Genomic DNA, 21,406 nt, shown 5'->3' with positions numbered 1-21,406 from the left:
CTCCTCATCCCCTCCTAACCCACTGGCATACAGGCCCTGGGCACTGCTGGCTTGGAGGCTAATGAGGGCCGGAAGTACAGGAAAATAAAGAACAATGCCTCTGAATGAAGATCCTGAAACTTAATCCTTCATGCAGAGGCTCTGCCATCCTCCCTGCTTGCTCTAGCCCAGGCTCTGTGTCACTCTGTGCTGGACTCCACACAGATTCACAAGATTTGCTGGAATTACTGCCTTTGGCTTTTGTTTTCAGGCCTTTCTGTTCCTGCTCCCCTTGTACTTGGGACAGCCCTTTGCTTTGCAAGGATCCTTTATCCCTTTCAAACCCACTGTCCCAAATTTCATACCTCAGAGAAGGCTCTCAGCTCTTATTCTCATGCTTCTCTAAAGCAACTCTCTTAAGCCATGATCAGAATTCCTTGGGCACATTTGGAAATGTTGTGTAATTAGAAGATATACAATCAAACACAGATCCTGCACAATAGTGGAGCTGTCTCAGCTTGCAGCAGCATCTTGAGGACCTTCACATCCTGGCAGGGAAGGAGAATCACCCTTCCTTCTTAAAGCAGGTCACAATGCAGCAGGAGTTCCAGGGAGCTGCTGCTCCAGAAGGCAGTCCATGGGATCATGGCAATAGCTGGCCTTTAGTTACAGCCAGGCTCCCTCACATGCCTGTGGAGTTTAGATAAATACTGCAGTATTTGGTAGGCAGGATGGCCAAAATGCTGGAGGTGGATCAATTCTGTTGCCCTCAAATCTCTACCTGCTTCTAAATCACTCTATTATTCTATTAAATATAATATGGACCTGCTGGTTCTGCACCTCAGACATTTTAGGAATGCACTCCTAACTTGAACTATTTCTCAGTTTTCCAGAGCCAGTGCTTTTAACACTTTACTGCTGTCCCTTATGAATTTAAACTTGGTATTCATATTTTGTTTCTTCAGCTCTTGGAGGCAGCACACACCTGCAGAGCCAGCCAAGGTGTCTGTCGTGGCTGGAATCCCCTTTGGAAAGGCCAGTGGTTGGAAAGCAGATACTAAATGCTGTCAAGCACTGGAAAACTCTTGCTATTTTGAAGAGCAAATGCTGGGAGGATCTGCCAGCAATAACTTATTCTGAGCTGTACCTAAAGCATTTTAATTTAGCGGGTAAGCAATTAGAGCAAAATAAAACAACTGAGTGACATTGATGCAAGTATTATCTATCATTCAGTCAATCAATCAATCAATCCTGAGAGCATCTAAGGATGACAGTTACCATACACGAATCCTAAAGGCAGCTTGAGAAGAGTTTTTGCACTGCATTTATCAAGATAGGATCATTTGAATGGAAACATTCATTTTTTCTTTTTCCTTTTTTGATAAAATTCATTTAAGCCTGTACCTTCTTACAAGACATTTCAAAAGGAACATACAACCTCTAATAGTACCCCAGGAGATGCTGGGAGGTCCTGGAAAATGTCAGTGACCTTAATTTTACTGGTGTAATAAGATCAAGAGCACTTGTCACCTCATGGAGCTGTGTCCTGAGGCAACATAAATGTTTCTTGTATTTCCCTCCGGGATTGCAGATTTTGCTTGAGTATTAATTAAAGATTGAGGGATATAAAGTGAAACCCCAGAAGACAGTCTTGCTATTTATTTCTTGATTAAACCAATTAAGCCTTTGTCTACTCAGAAAAATCTATGAGCCATTTCAGAGGGCAGTAATCACTAGGAAGAAGATTTATCCAGCCAAATAGTGTGTGCTGCATCATTAAAAATTGTCAAGAATAAACAAATTGCCCGAACTAAAATAAAATCAGTAATAACAGCAGGATCTGAGCCAAGGCTGAATCAGAACTAAGGTTTGAGTGACAGCACAGGCACTTCTCAGCTTGAAAGTACTACCTGAAATCTATCTCCCCCAGTATCAGCCAAGTGCTGTTCCTCGGGAAGTGCTGGTTCAATGAGTGCAGTTACTCACAGTCCTGTCTCCAAGTGAGCTGCATAAAAATTCTCGTGCTGTGTATTTGCAAATGCATCAGAGCACGTTCAAGGCTTTTGTTTAGACTCCTGCATTAAACTGACATGAACCTGGAGCAGTGATTTTGCTCCAGATGAAGCACATCCTAAAAAACCTTGCTGTGTGCTTTGATCTGCTTCTGACGGCCCTCCCAAAACCCAGGGAGCAAAATAATTTCACCTTCTTCTGTTTTCTCACAGAAGAAATTTTAACAGATGCCTTCTGTGAAAGGCCAGAAGCTGGACAGAGTGTGCAGTATCTGTGGAAGCTTAAAGAATGTTTCTCCATTTTGGTTCTTGATATTAAAAAACAAACAACCTCACAGGAAAAAAAGATTGCCCAACCAAAAGCAGCTTAAGGTTTTAACATTCTTGTACTACAAGCTCATGTTATCATAAAATCCAATGCCAAGTTTCATACTTCTACATCTGAGATTATTTTCCTTATAGTCATGCAAAATGATTTCAGTGAGAATCAGAGAAACTGAATTCCAAAAATCCAAGAGAAACATGTCAGGACTACCCAGATTCACATGGCTTCTTCAGAAGGTGTGTGAACTGATGCTGAGCTGATGGATGGAGACAGCTCTGGATCCTTGTACTTTAAACTGCAGTAATAGCAGATAGCACTTAGTGTCAGCCAGTTCTATTTAAATATTTGCCACTTCTTGTGACTGTATAACTATTCTTTATTTTCATTCAGGAGAATTAGAGGATGACCAGTAAAAGGAAGTATTTTCAAAAACAACCTCTTTTTTAAAATTAAATGTAAAATAGGAAAAGTCCAAATTTTAAGAGATGCAAAATAACTGCAGCTTTCTTTGAACTTGGTGGAACCAGCACTGCATGCCTCAAATTACCCATCCCTACCCACAAAACATCAGAGTTAAGATGGGGACACCTACAATGATGACTTGATAACTGCTAATTTTGATGCAAGTAACTTGCCTACTGCTTTACAAGGAGCTGGGAACAGAGCTGGCACTGGATTCAGTCCAGGGGAATTTCAATTCCATGCTGAAATCAGTATGGCAGATCATGGGTTTTCTTAGTTTGCTGCTCTGAACTGACTGAAAACTAAGTGGAACATACAGAAATTTACTTCTACATAAGGTCTGCTATGATTTGAACTTAACTGATTTCTTCTAGCAAGGGCCACAACCCTTGCTAGAGATAACGTGCAGATAAGCAGGATATTGTAATACATCAGAGTATTCAGGAAAGAGCTGAACACACCTCAGTGTGTTGGGGCTCGCATTCTTCATTTATAAAGCAGCAGAAATGTGCAGAGAACACTTAGAAAAGGAACAAATTTATATTTTCAAGTTACCATGCACTAAGTAAAATCAATTGTGATTTATTTCCTTTCATGATGATACCTTTAACTCTACTGCTGTACTACATCAATGTTTATACTATAGAAGTTCTTCATCTATCACACATGCTCTGCTATTCTTAGCTCAGCTAAAATGATAAAGTTTCTATGAATGCCCAGTTTTCAGTAAAGTGAATGGTGTCTCTTGCCCAAGCAAGACCAAACAAAATAAAATTTTATAGTATCTAAGTACAAGATATCTGCTTTCCAAGTAGAAAACTGATTTGTTAGGCATGATTTAAAAATCCACTGGAACACATCATGTGTGGCTTTTATTAATCTGTATTTTCTAAGTATTGACTTTAGGGTTCTACTTAACCTGGAGCAAATTCTCCACCTTCCAATGGAGCATCTGAAGTACACAATGCTTCCATGGGAAACTTCTGATTTTTAGATAAATTGCTGAAAGATAACACTAAACAATGCATTTCTGTTTCCTTTTTGTTGAAAGATAGAAAACATTGCAGGCCCTAATACATCTAAGGGGAAAGATCCCAAAAGTTTTAAAATATTTGATTTAAAATACTTGTCTTTTGTGAAAATTTAAGATAAGCATTCTTGAGGAAAATAGCTGATAATGTAGAATATTTGAAATATAGTCCTACAAAAATGCTAGAGAAACAATGTTTACAGGGGCAAAATTCACAGCTGGTCCTTACAAACTACATACATATGCAAGCAGTGGGTGGGAGTAGGAGGGAGCATAGCAAGGGCCTGCCTAATTTTAGGTGCCAGCCTTATGATACAGAGCTGCCATATGTTAAAGGTGAACACAGTGGGAGGATGGAAGAGATTAACTAGAATGGGTTTTCTGGGGAAAAATTAGTGTGTCCCAGCTATGGGGTTTTATGCTGTTCTTGTGTGATTTTAAACTATCAGGATGAAACCATTAATTAGCAGATACGGTGCCTCCCTGGGAGGGCAGTTCTGCACAGACTCTTTCTCCTATTTGAAAATCAAACCCAGAAATTCCTAATTCACAAAATCAGTTCAGTGGCAGAATGAATAGACACTGTTTGCACTACTGGATTTTAGTGCTGGAGCATACAGCAAAAGTGAGATTTTGTTCTAGTGGTGGCTGGTTAGAACACTTTGTAAACTCATTTAACACCTGAACTAAGCCTGGGCAAAACCAGCCACAAGAAAACTTTAAAAGTGAATAACATGGCCTTTCCCCTCTTTACAAAACTTTTTCCATCCTAATGCCTCCCAGCTGACTGTAAGTGCTCTCACACTCATCTGGGTGTAGGTCATACTTTATGAGGGCTCATCAGCCCCTTTGTGTTTCTGGGACTTACAATGTCTGTTTGGGACAGAAATGTCTATTAGAAAATCAGTAAGTTAAATAATACCTTCATCAATCATGTCATAGTAAAAATAATTAACGAACCTTTTTACCTTATTATGTGGGGTCTCTTCAATGCACTGATCCTCCAAGTTCAAGACAGAGAATAGAAAAATGGGGGAGGACCCAGAGAGGGTCACCAAGATGATGAGAAGGTTGGAGAACTTGGCACATGAAGAAATGTTGAAGGAATTGGGTTTGTTCAGCCCACTCTTCTCACAGATGCTGGGCACAGTCAAGAAGCAATGAGCACAAGTTGCTTCAGGGGAAATTTTGTCTAGGTTTACAAAATATTCCTCACTGTGAGACCAACTAAATGTTGGAATGGGATACCCAGCCAGTAAAAAAAGGATTGAGATTCTAAATGTAAATTGGTGAGGAAACAGGCACCAGGGCTTTGTTTCTCTTGAAACAAAGCATGAATCTGGTGCCATGTGTGAATGACTGCTGGTATTGCTACATAAGAATACAACAGTGTTTGTCCTCTCTGTTATTTTAAAGTACAAGTTATCTTAAAACATATCTGGGCCCAAATTCCACCTTTACTGCCTGGCAGGAGGGAAGTTACATTTGAAATGAAGCTGATCCCTATCTACTGTTGGATTTTTTTGTCCTTCTGATAACTGTTATTTTATTTTAGTAAGACACTTGAACTTGCTTTTTCCCTAGTGCACCCTGAGCTGTAACTCAGAGAAGCTTCCATTCCAGTTTGCTATTCCATGGTAAAGCTGTAGAAATGAGCTTAATGCCCAGCCCAGGCTCAGGTCAGTTTTAGCAGTCTAAAGGGTGGTTTCTCACACTTGCAGCACTGACTAGTCCTGGCAATCTGGCTGATTGAAAATAATTTACTGAGGCTGAAATGATTTGCTGGATAAAAGTGGTGATTTCTAAAGTTTTCCTGAAGTCAAGATTCATGGACAAGATTCAGCTTTCTCTGGTAAGTACAGGGAGCTGCTCAGCCCCATGCAAATGTTTTATTCATGTCAATTATTCACATAAGTGGGTTTCACTTTAGTGTGTAACACAAGCCAGCTGGTTTGCTTCTTTTAAACTCTGATTTCTCATGCACCTCATATTGCTACACCCCTTCAGAGATATTTATGGAAATTTCACAGCAAGCTGTCTCAAGCTTATGTGCTATTCAGATTCCTTTCTGGGTGTTTACTGCATTAGATTTATAATGTATAGATTTATGGACTCAGCTACTTGACGGCCCAATAAAGCACGTTGGAACTGAAGGCAACTGCTAATTAAAATAATATTTGTTTGTATATTTGTATACAGGGAAGTGGGCTAGTGTTGAAATACTCTTAAGCCCCTCATGGCTTTTGCTGGGCTAAAAATGAATGAAAGGATTCTAAAGTAGAATAAAAGGATTGACATTCACAGCCAAAGAGAACAAGAAGGTTACAGCATTAGTACCAGGGGTGTGAAGTATCAACTATTCTGATAATCCCCATTTAAACAATTAAGATTAAATCCTACAGGAAAGGATCAGCTGGTAGGATGGCCCCTCAAGCTACATTCCTTCTAGAAAAAGGATATTTTCAGTGCTGGTTTTCACCCTGAAATCTCCACCATTTGGTGTTAGAAACAAGGTACTGTGCAAGCCGTGCTCCTTGCTCCAAACAGTTGACAGCTGATTTCATATACATTACACAGTGTAGTAAGAGGTATGGATTGCCAGGCATGCAAACAGCCTGGCTTACACTCTGCAAAGGCATTTGGAAACAGTGATGAAAGCAAAACAAGGAAATAGTTAAAAATAATATTAATTACCATGATGTGTTATTGAAATGCTCAGTTAATTCCATTCTAATGAGCTGCATTAAGAACTCTAACACCACTTCAGTGTGGTGACTCCACTCAGAAGAAGATTTTAGCCAGTGGTCATAAAGGGTGATTTCCCTTCTCTGCCATTAAATGGATAAATTTTCCTTGCCTTCCCTCCTCACAAAGACTGACAGGCAGATTTTTTGAGGACAATGGAAAACCCAGGCACTGTCACCAGAAGCAAATGAAAGAGAGTCACTAACAGTGAGATCTACAAAAAGTCCTGAAAAAGCTTTTTCATGTGAACTCCTGAATTCCAATCTGTACTTTCAGCAACTGGGGATAAGATGCTTTCTTCTGATGCTTTCTACAAATTAGGCTTGCACCACCTAGAATAGCTGAGATTCTACTGTTGCTAATAAGGACCTGCTTGTCACATCTGCAATGGTTCAGCATCCAAGTGCAGAGCTCAGAAAGAAATGTCTGCACGTATCCAGCAAATTCAGCTTTCTGCTGAGCCACTGAGATACACAACTATGAGAAACACAGGAACAAACCCAAAAATACCCCGTGGGGGATGCTTCAAGAATGTGTAATTTCTTCTGTTCTGATTCTAAATTTTATTTGCTATTATTGATAATACAATCTTCAAGCTCAGTTCACAGTCACACAGGTCCAAACCCATAGTATTACCCAGAAAAGAGTGCAGCATCCACCTTAACTTCCCAACTGTCCTATCATGGCTCCCTGCATGAACAGAGAGCCCAAGGGAACAGTGCTCTATTTTAACAGTTGCTCTTGTATTTATTTCCATTGCTATGAAACTGGCTTTTAATTCACTTTCATTTCCTAAGCTATTTTTCTACAATTTTTTTTTTTTTTTTATAAATCTCATGTAGTAACCTACATTTGTCTGAAAATAAAAGGCACCCTTTGATTAGAGCTGGAATGCAGGATCATATACAGTGTGTTTGGAAACCTCTGCAGAAAAAAACATGTCTGCTTTAATACATCTCGCTCGAGGCAGCGTGGGGTGAGGCAAGGACAACTGAGCAGTGTGCTTGAAAAAAAAGGAAAAAAAACCCCTGCTTTTCTTGGCCAGTTAATGCATCAACTTCAGTGTTATTTACGTGACTTTTGGAAGAGTTTGGGATAAAAGTAATTTATTTGCTGCCCTTTCTCTCTTTTAAGAGACTGCAGAATTCCACCTGCAAAACTGTGTTTCTGGCACCTATAAGAATTAGACACTGTGGAAATTTCAGCAGCTAGAATATTACTATTAACTAGATCATTATATATAAGGAATGGGAAGTGAATTATATTTTTCACCATTTCCTTCAATCTTTCAGAGGAATAATTAAAAAAACCCTATTATATAAATTAATGTTCACTACATTCTAGAAAAAACAAGAGCATTCAGTGCAATATGCAATAAATTTTTCTATTAATTCTAGGACTGAAAATGTGTTTAGTTTGATGTGCTTCTATTTCAACTCTGACCCTTTTTTCCCAGAATTACTCACTTGATAAAATATTTGATTCCATCAGCTGTATAAGCTTCTTCCCATCCATAAGGCAGACCTAAGAGGAGATAAATAAGAAGTCTCTGAAAACTCAAGTGACACAGAGAACATAGTTTTGAGATAGTGTAAGTTACAATGCTGTCATTTCAAACAATGTCATAAAAAGATTATAAATCAATTCCTACTTTTGTAACAGATTAATAATAGAAACAATACAATTTAACAAATACTTGCTGTTCCACAAAGCTACTAGCTTTGATGATTTGATTATACATTTATTACCAGATAATAATTTTTGGTAAGTATAATTTGATGACACTTCTATTACTAGAATGATGAGAAATACTTCTAGTAGGGTACTATTCTATATTCTTTTAAAAATTAAATTGTCCTAGAAATTCTTTACCTTTTTAATAACTATTTGTTCAAAACTAACTCTTTGTAGGGTTTGAAACGTGCTGGAGAAAGAAGCATCAGTCCCTGTGTAAAAATGCTCCTGCTTTTGTGACACTGTACAGTAAAGTACATAATGGCAATTGCAAGGCCCTGGAAAACTGTGGGTCTTTTGAGAGTAGAAATATATATTAAATTTAAATATGCAAGAAAAATTCTTCTGGAAGTGTTTTGCCTGAAACTCATCCGAAATGTTAGTGTCTTAGGAGTTAAACTATTTTTGTTCAAGTCCCAGTGTATCTCAAAGACCAGCTCATTAGAACCATCTGTGAGCCTGGTTTTGGTTTAAAACTTTTATTTGGAAAATGTGCTGGACTGCACGCACCATCTGAGCTTTGAAAGCTGCCTCCTCCCAAGGACTGCCCTAAGTGCACATGTTTATTTTTTTAAATTTCTTTTTTAAAAGGCTGATTTTCTTCTGTTGTCACACCTTTGTCCATAGTGTGGTTCTTCTTAAAAGTCTGGAGAGGGGTAACTTCAGTTCTCCAGTATTAACAGAGTTCATGACAGCCACTGAATCAGGACTGGGCACACTGGAGCTGGTACAAACCTCCTGGGAAGGAATTATACCTGTAGGCACCCAGCGAGGAGCAACAAGGAACCAAATCTCCAGAACTCAGGAAGGGAACTTGAGAACTGGGAACTAGAACAGCACCGTGATCGGTCAGTACAGCTTGAAAAAGAAAAAACTCATTGGACTGATCTTTTTTCCTATCAGTTTTACCCCCATTAGACACTTATCTCAGGCTTCTTCCCATTTTCAGTTTAGAACAGATCTATACAATCTGTTCCTCAAAACACACTACCCACTACCTTTCAAAGAGAATAATCCACAGCTACTTCCCTTTAAACACAAAGTAGCTGCTGCACAGCAGCTCTCAGGCTCTGACTCCATTATGAAGGGAGGAAGAAAAGGATGTTTTAAGCTATAAATATGCTAGACATGGACACTGGTTCTTCCTTCGTCTCCCATGAAAGATGGGACCTTAATTCAGCATGGGTATTTTCTGATTATTTAAATGGCAATGGGATTCATCCCTCCATCTGCCCTGGCCTTTCCTTTTTCCTGCATGAAACATGCATGTCCAAATAAATGACAAGGGATTTGCTCAATTACGAGTGAAAGCCCAGCATCTGCTCTGTGGATCCCCTACATCAACTGTTTCATTTATCACTGAAAATTGCACTTTTTTCCACTGGTAATTTGATTAAAATTATGGCCTTTTTTTTCCTCTTCTAAATGAAGAACTGTACATAGGTAGCAATAACTGATACTCTGTATTCTTCCCTTGCTCACTGAAGACTTTGCTTTTCAACTACACTGAATACATTTGTCACCTAGAAATGAAACTCTGGAAATATCTCCAGCGCTTTATTTGCCTTTTTGACTTTGTATACATTAGATTGTGTATCCTATCCATTCTTTATATGCTTCCACATTCCACCTACATCTACAGGTTTTTTAATGCTTTTGTTTTCCAATTTTTTTACTAGCTCTCCACTAGGTTTTTAGTGCTGTTCTCTTTATTGCTTTCCTTCCCTTTCAGATTTGTACTTCTATTTCTTGTATTTCCCCTGGTAGCTAGGAAGCTTTCATGTTTTGCATTGTATTTCCCCAGACATTATCTCCACTTCCTCCAAGCTCACTGTCGCCATGAATCATTCATAAGTTGATCTACTTCCTCCTGTTTTATTTTTTCACACCCTCTAGGGTCAAATCTGTTGTTTGTCCCAGCCCTTGCTTTGAAAGGCTGCTAAGCTCTCACCTGGAGTAAACGGGAGGTAAATGAACTGAAAAAGTCAGAAAAACAGTCTGAAATATACAGGATTTAGCCTACATAAACTCCAGCAATCTCAGATTTCCTGCATATTTATAATTTCTAGTGTGAACTGCTACAGTCTCCTTGATGAATCTTCATAAATAATATATTTGGCTTCAGTTGTCTGCATAGATCATCTTAAGAAATCACAGATTTACAGTATTTAAAAACTAGTTCATTTCAGCAGAAAATAGAGGGCTTCTTGCTATTCAAATACTTGTGACTATTTACCTTCTGCAAGGTAAAGAAAAGGTAAAACTGCAAAAGTAATTGTGCATGCAAAAGGAAGAGCAGCCTCCTGAGAGAGAGCACTTTAGTCAAAATACACAATAACCTACCAGCATTTTGTTCTGAGTGTGTGCATTTAATTAGGGTTCATGCCAAAGAAATGTCTGTAATTCTCTGTGACAAACACAACCAAGGAACCATTCGCTGTTGTTTGTGCCCCAGCCGGGCAGGGTCCCTGGGGACTGCTCCTCCTTCCCTGAGCTGCCTGCTGGGACCACCACTGCTCTGCAGTTACACAAAGCTGAGAGGAAATGAAGCCCTCGGGCAAACAGAACCTTCCTGATCCCTGATAAGTGTGGAGCTCATCGATCTTTATCACCTCCCTGGCTTAGCAGCACAAAAACTGCACCAGCACTGACACTGTGGGTCCCAGAAAAAAAATGAGATGAGCATCAGCCCGAATTATAAACCTGTAGGAAGTGACAGACACGGAGGACTTTGCCTGCAGCTCCCAAGAGAGAATGTGTGTGCTCTCCCTCAGGAACACTGCACATGGCATGATCCTTCATGTCTCTAAAGGAAAAAGAGGGAAATACAGGTATTAGTGGCAAAGCCTCATTTTCCTGGGCAGTTATCAAACCTAGAAACTGCACTAATGTAGTTGGGTGATTTTTTTTTCCCCCCTAAATAATCTAGCAAAAATTATTAAAGCAAAAGATACGTAGAGATCAGCAGATGAAAGTACTAAAGCAGATACGACAGCAGAACATTCAGCTGACTCAAAACTGCAATCCTGACATCAAAATACTGCAGTCCATAAATGCTCTATTTTGCTTAATTTTTGACAAAATTACTCAAAGGAAATGAAGGATTTAGAGCCTATAGTAAGAATCGCTAAAAAACATGCACTGTGCACTAGGATTCTATCTAGATTTGCCCTGTTTAGATGCTTCAAGGTAAGTATGTCCATAAGTGCTTTCTTTTGGCACTGGGGCCAGAGTTTAAAACTCTCCTTCCATTACAGCAGGCACCAAACAGCACTGATGAATCTGGAAGGAGTGCTTAGGGACAACTGCCTCCCAGGGGTGCTAATCTCACCCTAAGTGATCTTCTGTGAAACACAAACTAATTTCCAGCATTGTTCACACCTTTGTCATCCACCATTAAAAGGGTCTCTGGCTGTATTCCCTTCCTGCTATGGGTAAACAGTCAGTATTTGGAATTAATATAAATTTTAAGGGATGTAGTACCTATCTGCAATGCTAAAGCCACATTGTACACATATTCTGCATCACAATGAACCATTCTTTGATCAACAACAGAAACAAGGATGTCTTTGTTACATATCCTTTTATGACTTTTCCAGTTGTACATATCTTTTTTACATACTAGAGTATGGGCCAGCTCATACCCTTTATTTATCTTCTGATAATTTATTTGTATTTAGTATCAGAGACTCAAAAATGATGGGGTTTTTTAAGAAACAGGAATTACCTGTTAAAAGGGTTTCTGATATAGAAGATTTACTAAAGGACATTAAAACCAGTCTTCTCTGTCACTTGATAAATGTGGTTATCTCTTTTCAACAGCCATCAAATTCAGCTCTTATCAACATTTAAACCTTCCTCCAGTGGCTTCAATAATTAAGGAAAAGGTGTAAATTAAGATCCCTAATGCCTTTTGCTCTTCTCTTCTGAGCTATTTAAGCAATGCAAGGAGGATGGAGCTGAAGGTCTGATTTGTTGGTTCTAAGTGGCCTGGTTTTGGACTCCTGAGTGCTACTGGAATATGGGAATATCCCAGAGATGACACCAGAGGTATCATGGTGTGAGACTAGCAGAGGGACTCCTCTACGACATATGTAATTTGACACAACTAAAGCAAAAATCTACAGACAAATATCCACTCTCGTTTGTCCAGAGTGTTCAGAAGGCTGCAGGCACAAAATGAACTTTTATATTTTGAGGCTATCAATAATATAAGCTGTTTCTTATAAATAATATTCCTGCTTTTTGTGAATTAAATTATAAACACTCAGGTTCCAGAAAACAGCTTTCAGAAGTGAATATGCACTTCTGGCATTTGCTTGTGTGTCACTTTAGATCATTTCAAGTGCTCTTCTCAAAACCAAATATGTTTCCTTTCATAAATAATACTCTGCTGAGGGGACATTCCATTCCTTTTTTTTTCACGTATCAAATTCCATTTTAAAGAATTTGTTCTTTTCTTTTGTTGTTGGTCACTTAATAAAACAAAGATGACTCAGTAGTCTTCTAGAGGAGACATCTGGGAAATAGTAGCAACTGAAACTTCTGCTGATTTGCACTATGGTTGGCAGATTGGCTTGTCTCCCTTCAGTCTGTTCCTAGAAACCAGACTTCAGGAACAGTATTTGTCTTACTGTGGACATTCAGGGCATGGTGAAGGATGAACTTGTGTTTTTCCACTGTCTATTAATTATAACATATTGACCCATCTATGTGGGCAAACTCATTAATCTTGGATTAAAACAATTACAACATAAAATTGAGAATGAGTTGTTAAATAGCTTGTGTTTCACACTGAAGGATTATATGTACAACTTTTAGATCTTTTTGGTAATTCTGAAATGACAAACTGTTATAAATGTCTTTCTTCTATTCTAATACTTCTCTGTGAAAAGCTTGGTACAGTTAATTAGAAACAGTTTGAATACAAATGCAATTGCAATTTATGAACAATGACCAGTCAACTGACTAAAATGTAAGGAAATAAGAATGACCTCAAACAGCACATGTGGTCAGACATTAGTACATATACTTTCCTGTCCTACCTAACAATGAAGGAAATCCAAAGTCAGAACAAACTCTACTAAATGTGAAGTTCTTCAGAAATGAGTGAGAGCTAGAGTCACCTGAGCAATGAGGTTCCTGCTGTGTCTTTAAGAAGGATAAAGAATTACTTTTATAACTGTACCTTTTCAGAAGCTTAATACTGGAAATGCAACAGGAAAAAAAAAAAACAACAAAGTACATACTTTTCAGAGAAAGACTAATTATCTACTTTCACAAAACTGCTGTAGGTTCCAAGCAATTTGGACTGTTAACAAGATAAGAAGCAAACAGAGGAACCAATGCTGATTTAAATCTGTGCAGGAGATTATTAGTAGTCAAAATAATACAAAATAATCACCTCTTGGAAAAAAAAGTAATTCTTTAGCAACTTGGATCAAAAAACCCAAGCTTACTTCAATATGCTTCTAATCAGCTAGCTTCCAAAGTCTTTTCACATCACACATTTGATACTCAGATGTTCAAAAAGGGATTTTGAGGAGGCCAAGATACCATGAAGCTGCTTGTCCCCTCAGTATTATCACATTTCAGTCATGGGTGCAATACATTTGTTAATGCATTAGCTCAGGAGAACATAAAACTTCAAAAGTGAGGGATAGTGGATGCTGGGAGGGATTTCAGACCAGCTTCTTCTGACCAAACACTGGATTTTGCATAATCTACTGGCTCTTACTATTTGCTTTAAAAAATGCATTTAACATACTGATTATCTGACACTGATTTTTGTACTTTTCACCTACACTGCTTCTTTCTAAAATGCTACTGGCTGTCCAGTGAAAATACAAAAGGATGCAATGATCAACCACTCCAAATTATTTGGCTTGCTGTGGTCAAGAATCTGTTAATAAGGTGGAGGTGATACAGAAAAATCAGAAAACTGCAGAAAGCAGAAATCCACCTCTTTCACAGAAAAGGCTGCAAAGAAAAAGAAATCATACCAGTGTTCCATATCCTCCAGTGGCTCCCATCTGTTTTGCTTGCCAAGTTAAAGATGTTTTGTTTTATTTTGGTGTTAAAGAGTCTCAATTAGTGACACAGTGAGAGAAATGAACCCGAGGATCACAGGGCTTGGTAGTGCTCCCTGCTAAGGTTGAAAAATGGTAAACCATTTGTTCCCCATTACATTTTTCTCAGCCCCTTCCAAGTTTTTTAAAAAAATATTCCTTTCTATGAATGAATTGCAAGCTTTTTTTTGCAGTTTCCCACTACTGATTGTTAACATGATGCTGTCCATTTGGGATGAGTCAAGAATGCATTATTGCTTCCATGCTGACTGAACACAGTGCAAGTTACAAAGTAATTTTTGAGGAATATTTGCATAATTTAAATTGAAATTAATTTTGTTTATACCTATGACTCTTCAACTGCTGAAGAGAACACAGGGAACACATAATTAATTCTTAAATTAGAGAAACAGTCCTTCACTGGGGAATTTTACACCAATGCCACATAGGCTAAAAAAAGTTAAATTCATGGAAATACTCTCTGGGGAACATTCTTGTTCTGAATTGGTACAAGCCTCTTTCAGATTAAAAAGAACCTGGAATAACCCATTCTTATTCCAGAAATTCAAGGCTCTGCACACAGGGCATTCACCACCAGGACCATGTAATTAGGAATAGCCTGGAATACCTCACTGTATGTCCAAAGAAACAATTTCTTTTTCCCCAGTTTCCCTCTTGCTCCCTTGAGTCCTCTGTTCCGGAATTCACCCATCTCCTTTCCTTACTGGATCAACTGCTCTTGTCAGCATCTATTGTGCTACCCACCCACTTCCATCACTGTCAGCTCCCATTGCTCACTGACGCATGTGATCGTTAAATGCAAGTTTAATTAGAAAGCATTCATTGGTAACAAATTAAAATGACTGCCTAAAATTAGAATTGAGCAGAAATTGTCTGAGATTTATAAAGCAATAGTATTACATGACATGCCTTTCTTGCTAAGTAATATCTCACTTTTTTTGCACTGATGATGAAATTAAACTGCAGAAGGAGCTGGCATGAACCACCTACAATTGAGAGACAGAACCACTCTCTGCTCAGCTCATCTCACAGCAAGGACTGACCAAAGCAATATATTTTCCTTTTGAAGCAAGAATTGTAAGAATACATCAACTCAAGACATCCTTTTAGCATGATATAAAAAAGTCTGTAGCTACAAATAGGTAAAAGAAGGGATTTTAGAAATAATTTGAAATATTTTATAAATAATGTTAAAAGTTCATAAAATCTAAGATAGATTTCCTTTTTTGTTATAAATCTGAAGAGGGGGGTAAAAAAAATCATGAAGTGCCTCCATTTAGCATACTGAACTTTACCTGAAGTGTAAAGGTAAAATTTACAGTGAAAGGAAATTTCTGTTACCAAACACAATACCCACAGCAATCACTAATGCAAGGCAAAACTCTCCCTCAACTCCAAGTTAATGATCCATATGCCTCATGCCATGAGGTAACACATCTAGTGTGAGCCATACATACATTTTGTACCTCCTTTAGGTCTCCTTTACAAGCACCAAGTAATTACATTTTCCTCTAGCACATTCTCCTTAAAACGCACTTTTAAAAAAGCTTCCTCTCTCATTCTTGGCAATCAACTTTCCTTGTGCTTCTCTCCATTTAAATGAACACACTTGTGTGCTGTATATGTCTGAGGAACTCTGCTGGCCCTCAGCTTCTCACTCCTACCTACTGAGGAGAAGTGAAAAAATGTGACAACTGCAGGAGCTGACAGCAAAGCCTACAAGCCCTCTGAGACAAGATGAGCCCTGACAGCTTCAGCACACACTGATTCCCAACAAAGGGAATGCTGCTCATCCCCCTTCCCCTTGTCAGCATGAATCCAGATCGCTCAGGATGCTCAAAGAAAATGAACTCAGCACTGCCTGCCAAAAGCACACACAGTGCTTTGGATCAGCTCCACTGCAATGGTCACTTTGGTTTTGGTCACCTTCAATGATGACACAGGTGCTCGCTGACACCCAGACCCACAGGGAGACACAGGGGTATCCACCTCTCCCCACAGCCAGCTGGCTGAATCTGAGCTGTCCCTGCCAGTCCAAAAAGAAGGATGTCACACTTGGATCTGGGACTGACTCTTCAAGGATAAATTCCTGTCTCACCAGGCTATTTTCTGGCTTTCAGACACTGATCTGGGGCTGAGAGAATTCCTGCCTCCCCTGGGTATTTTCTGCAGCTTGAGAACAATTTGCATCTCCGTGCCACAGAATTTCAAAGTTTATTTCCTCCCCTATGTCAAAACACCATGCTATAATGAAGGATTAATATATCAAAATTCTAAGCATTATGTCAACAGAAATTAATAGAGAGGCAGTTTAGGAAGTATTTATCATCCAGTAAAATTGCTGAATCTGGAGAGTTTTGGCTTCAGTTTCCATAGTTACCAAGAGCAAATACAACTTGTATGAGAAGAGGCACAAAGTCAACTAATTTTTTCATAGAGGGGTCACAGTCTGAATGAAACAAGTCCATAGACTTTTAATGAAGTTTTTATTTTTCAGAGATTAAAAATGCTGGAAATTATCCTAATGAGACTGCACTAATCTTGTTAGGTCATCTGTATTTTAAGATATTATTATATCACTTGTTTTTCATTATTAAAATGTTTTGATTTGGAAGTCAGGACAGGCAATGCCTATTCAAAAGCTGACTCATCTTTTCTCATTAAAGGTAAGTGAATGGAGAGAGAATAATTTGCTTTTCTAGCAGCAACAACAGAGTTCTGAAATCTAGGTCACATTAAAGAACTGTCTTGAAATACATCTTTAGACACTGAATTGTGTTTTTCCTTACTGTGAAACATGGGGATTAACAAGAATATTAATCACCAATAAATCAGCATGCAACTTGTTCATAACTGATATTTAAATGTATTTTCTGATTTGATCAGGGTCTAAAATTATTCTGTCCTTATTAGTGCCAGCTTTTCTGGCTTCTCTGCTTGTCCATAATTACTGTAATGTTCTGATTCTTGGACACCAAATTAAATAAGCAGGGTCTAGTGCCTGGGCCCTGTAACAACACCCCCAAGAAAGGCCAGTTAGGTGAAAAGAACGTCATTCCTCACTCACACTCAACAAAACGTGGGCTTAGTCCAAGGAAGGGGAGTTTGGGGATAATTCAGGATTTAAAACCCATTGGTAAAAGCACCTTTCTTTGAAATGTCATTGAAAAACAAGATTAGAATTTTGTAAGGGCTTGACTAACTGCATCAAATGTCTGAAATAAAGAGGGTGCAGCTGAATAAAGATAACAACAAAGTGTTGTATTCAAGGTGTGGATAATCAGCTGCCCAGATGGAAGTGGGCACACCCAGATGACTTTGGCTCTGGGAGTAGAAGAAAGTCCAAACTTCACAGGAATGGTAACATGGAGCTACTGGGGAAAGGAAGCACCATTTGGCACCTGGTGTGAGTTCATATTGAAGCAAAAAAGGTTATTCCATTTTTGTCTCCTGCAGGAAGCTCTCAAGTACAGAACTCAATACAACTTTGATGAATTGGAGAGAAGTCAGAGAAATACAAAGGTAAGGAAGTGGCCAGGAGAGATGTGGTGTAGAGAAAAAATCAGCAAACTGGTGTCATTCATTTGGGGGAACAGCAAACAGGGTGGAGATGCTACACGGTCTTCAAATATTTTAAATGCTGCCACTAGAGGAAGTAGTGTGGTCAAGACAAGTAGTAACAGGCTTTAACTAGAGTGAGGAGGATTTAAGCCAAAGGAAAAGTTATCTAGTGGCAAAGATAATTAAGGATAGCAACAGCTGACCCACAGAAGCAGTGGGATATGCTAGACAAATACATGTTTGCTTGAGCTAATAATAATTTGTGTTGCTGGAGGCACATGGATACACAGTCTAATTGCTGCAGGTCCTCCCCAGATAAATATTTTCTGATGCCTTGCTGGCAAACTACCAAGTGCTACTTTTCTACACTTTTGTGTAATTCACATTATATGCACACATTTGTTCTGCTCATCATTTGCAAGGCGTTTTTATGTCTTGTGTTCATGGATGTCATACATTTCAATTATATTATGCACTGAAAAACTCCTTTCTTGTCTCCTACAAAGTATTTCTTGTAAACCCAGGGCAATCCTGGCTAGAGAAACAAGAGTTTAGGGAATGTTTTTAAGGCTTGTCAGACAGCACCTGTATTCACACCCCAACATTAACACTAAAACCAAACAAAACAATAAAACCACAGCCAAAGGTGAAACAGCAAAAGGGGTTTTTTTTGGTCTTGTTTTCTTTTTTTTTTTTCTTTTTGGTTATTCTTTATTGTTTTTTCTATTATATTTTTTTATTAGTCTTGATTTGGCTGCACGGGCATAACTTACTTCTGTAACATTATAGGCACTGCTTTTAAGTACAGATAAGCACTTAAATATAACTATTTAATCAGTGATCATGCTTACAGCTTAGCAGCCTCACTTTTTTTTTTTTTTTTTTTGAGTCAGGGATCACCACCCAACATCAAAACCTCTCCCAGATTATCATAATAAATCTTGCAATTGAAAAGAATATAAAAGAGTCCAGGTTCTGCACACAAGCTGTAAATCAGTCATGAGACTTTTGCTGCTCAGTGGCTGATGACCAAGTACAGCCTGGAAACCACAGCTGTAAGTCTAAATCACCTAAAAATATGTGGATAACTATGCATGACAAAATTATTGTGGATCCAGCACACAGCACTGACCCTTTGCATCAGACCTACAGTACTGAACTGCAGCATTTATGATAAAGAAGGCAAGAAACCCAACTCAGTAAAACGTTCTCAGAAAACTCAAAGGGAGCCTATGGCTGTCTGTGCTTCCTCATCAGCCATTCCTTTCCTAATAAAGATTTCCAGGTCAGACAGTGCAAAGGTGCTCCCTGACACCGTTTCATAGTCCAGGCATTTCTGTTCAATGAAAAGTCACTGCATAAACATCACACACAGTAATGATAAACCAGAAGCAAAGAATTTTTACAAGTCATTAATAAACCTGGCAGTTACCAAAGGCTGCTGGGAAATAGAATCTCCAGTGTAATACCGAATTCTAGTAATTGTAGGATACTGTCCAGGAGGAAAAAAAAAGCTGCTTTCAGGATTTCCTATCAATAAGACTCTTATTCAGAAAAAAATGTAAATATTAAATTCAGAAAACTTTTGTTAAATCTTTGATTTTTTTGTTGTGCTTACCTATGAATGAACAAGTCAGCTGCTTCATGACTCAAATTCCTTTTTAAAACTGGGGTAATAATTTTAATCAAGGTGTAGGGAACATGTCAATAAAGCAGTTTGTATCAGATTTACAGACTGGAGAGAGAATGGACTTGTCTCAGAGGTCTAGTGCTTCCTTTTCTGATTAATTTTAATGCACACTCAATTTCATTTATATCAGAATTATTTTCAGTATTACATTTCTTAATTGGAACATTTATTTTCTGTTGCAATGGAACATATTCAAATTCTTGGACAGATTTTCTTTTTGAAATTACAGTTCTATGAACACAGTCAGAATTACAACTCTTCAATTTTTTTTTTTACCAGGCAGGCAAAATCAGACATTTAAATGATTTCCTGAAAATTAAAAGTCTTGCTGCAAGTAAACATCTGCAGAAAAAAGCTTTCACATTCTTGACTGCATCCTCATAAAATGATATTAAATATGATTGGATTTTTTTTTTCTGAGGATTACAGAAGCCATTTTCTTGTTATGCAAATCTGAATTTTAATTTTTATGAAAGTACATAAGTTGTTCACCTTTGGGTTTCTTACTGTGATCTGATTTGCAATGTATCTAAAGAGTTGCAGAAAATTTTTAATGAAACATTCCCATTTTCAAAATAAGGCAAAAATTTAACAAGGTCTGTAATACAATGTGAAACAGATCCTCTTCTCATCTTGTATATATCTGATATTTATTGTAAAAATTAAAATAATGTAATTCTGAGATTTATATATTTTCCTTTTAATGTCAACTCAAGATTCAACAGCAAAAAGTTCATTGAATAATCTAATATTATTATTTTTGACAAAAATGAAACTATCTTCCCATTAATTATTTTTGTTTAGAGGGGAAAAAAAATCAACCTTCAGGGATTAGCAAAACTGTGACATTTTCCTTTGAATGAAACAGTTGATAAATTCTCTTTTGGAAAAACTCACTTCCTTTGTTGTTGTTAAAAGTTTCAAAGGAATAATGCATATTAATGTCACCAAATTGATATTTTCTAGTGGAAGTACTGTCTCAGCTAATGTTTAGCTGACAAACACAAGCTTTTTACCTTTAAAGCACACAGCAGTGATATTAATTCTTTTGCTAGCAAAAACTATTAAAAAGGGAGCTGTACAGCTGTGTTCAGGATATACTCTGTATAATTCATCAGGTCTCTTCTATTTCTGATTTCAGTAATTCACTGAAATATTTATGGCCTTGCCAGAACAATGAACACACAGAGTTATCTCTTTAGTTATCGTTATGCTGCTCCTTCCCAGGCAGCTCTTCCAGTGAGGAAGGAAAGGTACAGTTCTAGTTCATCAGCTGAAAGAATGTCAGAGGTATTCCCTCAATGCACACTCCTCCCACAAACTGGACCTTGCAGGAAATAATAAAAATTACCTAATACTAAAAGTACAAGAAGATACAGCATCTTTAATATCAGAAGCCAAACTAACAGAAGTTAACCAGGACATGCCTGTCCATGCCAAAGTTACAGCCGGATTTTGATGTACAGGCAAAAGGTAAAAAGGGGAGGGGGAACAGCTGATGTTCTGGCTGATGAACTGCAGCCAATTACCTGCACAAAGTTACAGCACTGCTGTGTTCATAAAATACAAGATTCAAGAACAAAATAGCAAAAATGTATAAATAAATAATGTATAATAAATGTAGAAATAAATAGCATTTATTCTGTAGTAATAAACACACCAGGCCTGCAATACACAAAAGAAATATGAATATTTAACAATACTGGCCCTTTTCAAAATAGCAAAATTGTTATTTATGAAGCCTTGCTATAGCTTAGTTATATGTGAAGCCTTGTTACT

At 37.9% G+C, this 21,406-nt stretch overlaps 1 protein-coding gene across 6 annotated transcripts in view; it reads right to left on the bottom strand.

The window, feature by feature from the left end:
* Nucleotides 1–21,406, bottom strand: part of STXBP4 (syntaxin binding protein 4) — a 67,282-nt gene that overhangs the window by 7,701 nt on the left and 38,175 nt on the right. For 4 of the 6 annotated variants that reach the window (XM_053994777.1, XM_053994778.1, XM_053994776.1 and 1 more), the window contains one exon: nt 8,020–8,077. In XM_053994777.1, coding sequence (XP_053850752.1) covers nt 8,020–8,077 — 58 coding nt within the window. Of the gene's footprint in view, nt 1–6,388; nt 6,436–8,019; nt 8,078–21,406 lie in introns of those variants that run through there. The other 2 variants (XM_053994779.1, XM_053994782.1) reach the window with 2 other exon arrangements.

The sequence above is a fragment of the Vidua macroura genome, chromosome 19 (genome assembly GCF_024509145.1).
Source record: "Vidua macroura isolate BioBank_ID:100142 chromosome 19, ASM2450914v1, whole genome shotgun sequence".
NCBI classification, from domain to species: Eukaryota; Metazoa; Chordata; class Aves; order Passeriformes; family Viduidae; genus Vidua; species Vidua macroura.
Note: the sequence above shows the minus strand (reverse complement) of the source record. Positions and strands in the feature narration are given on the sequence as shown.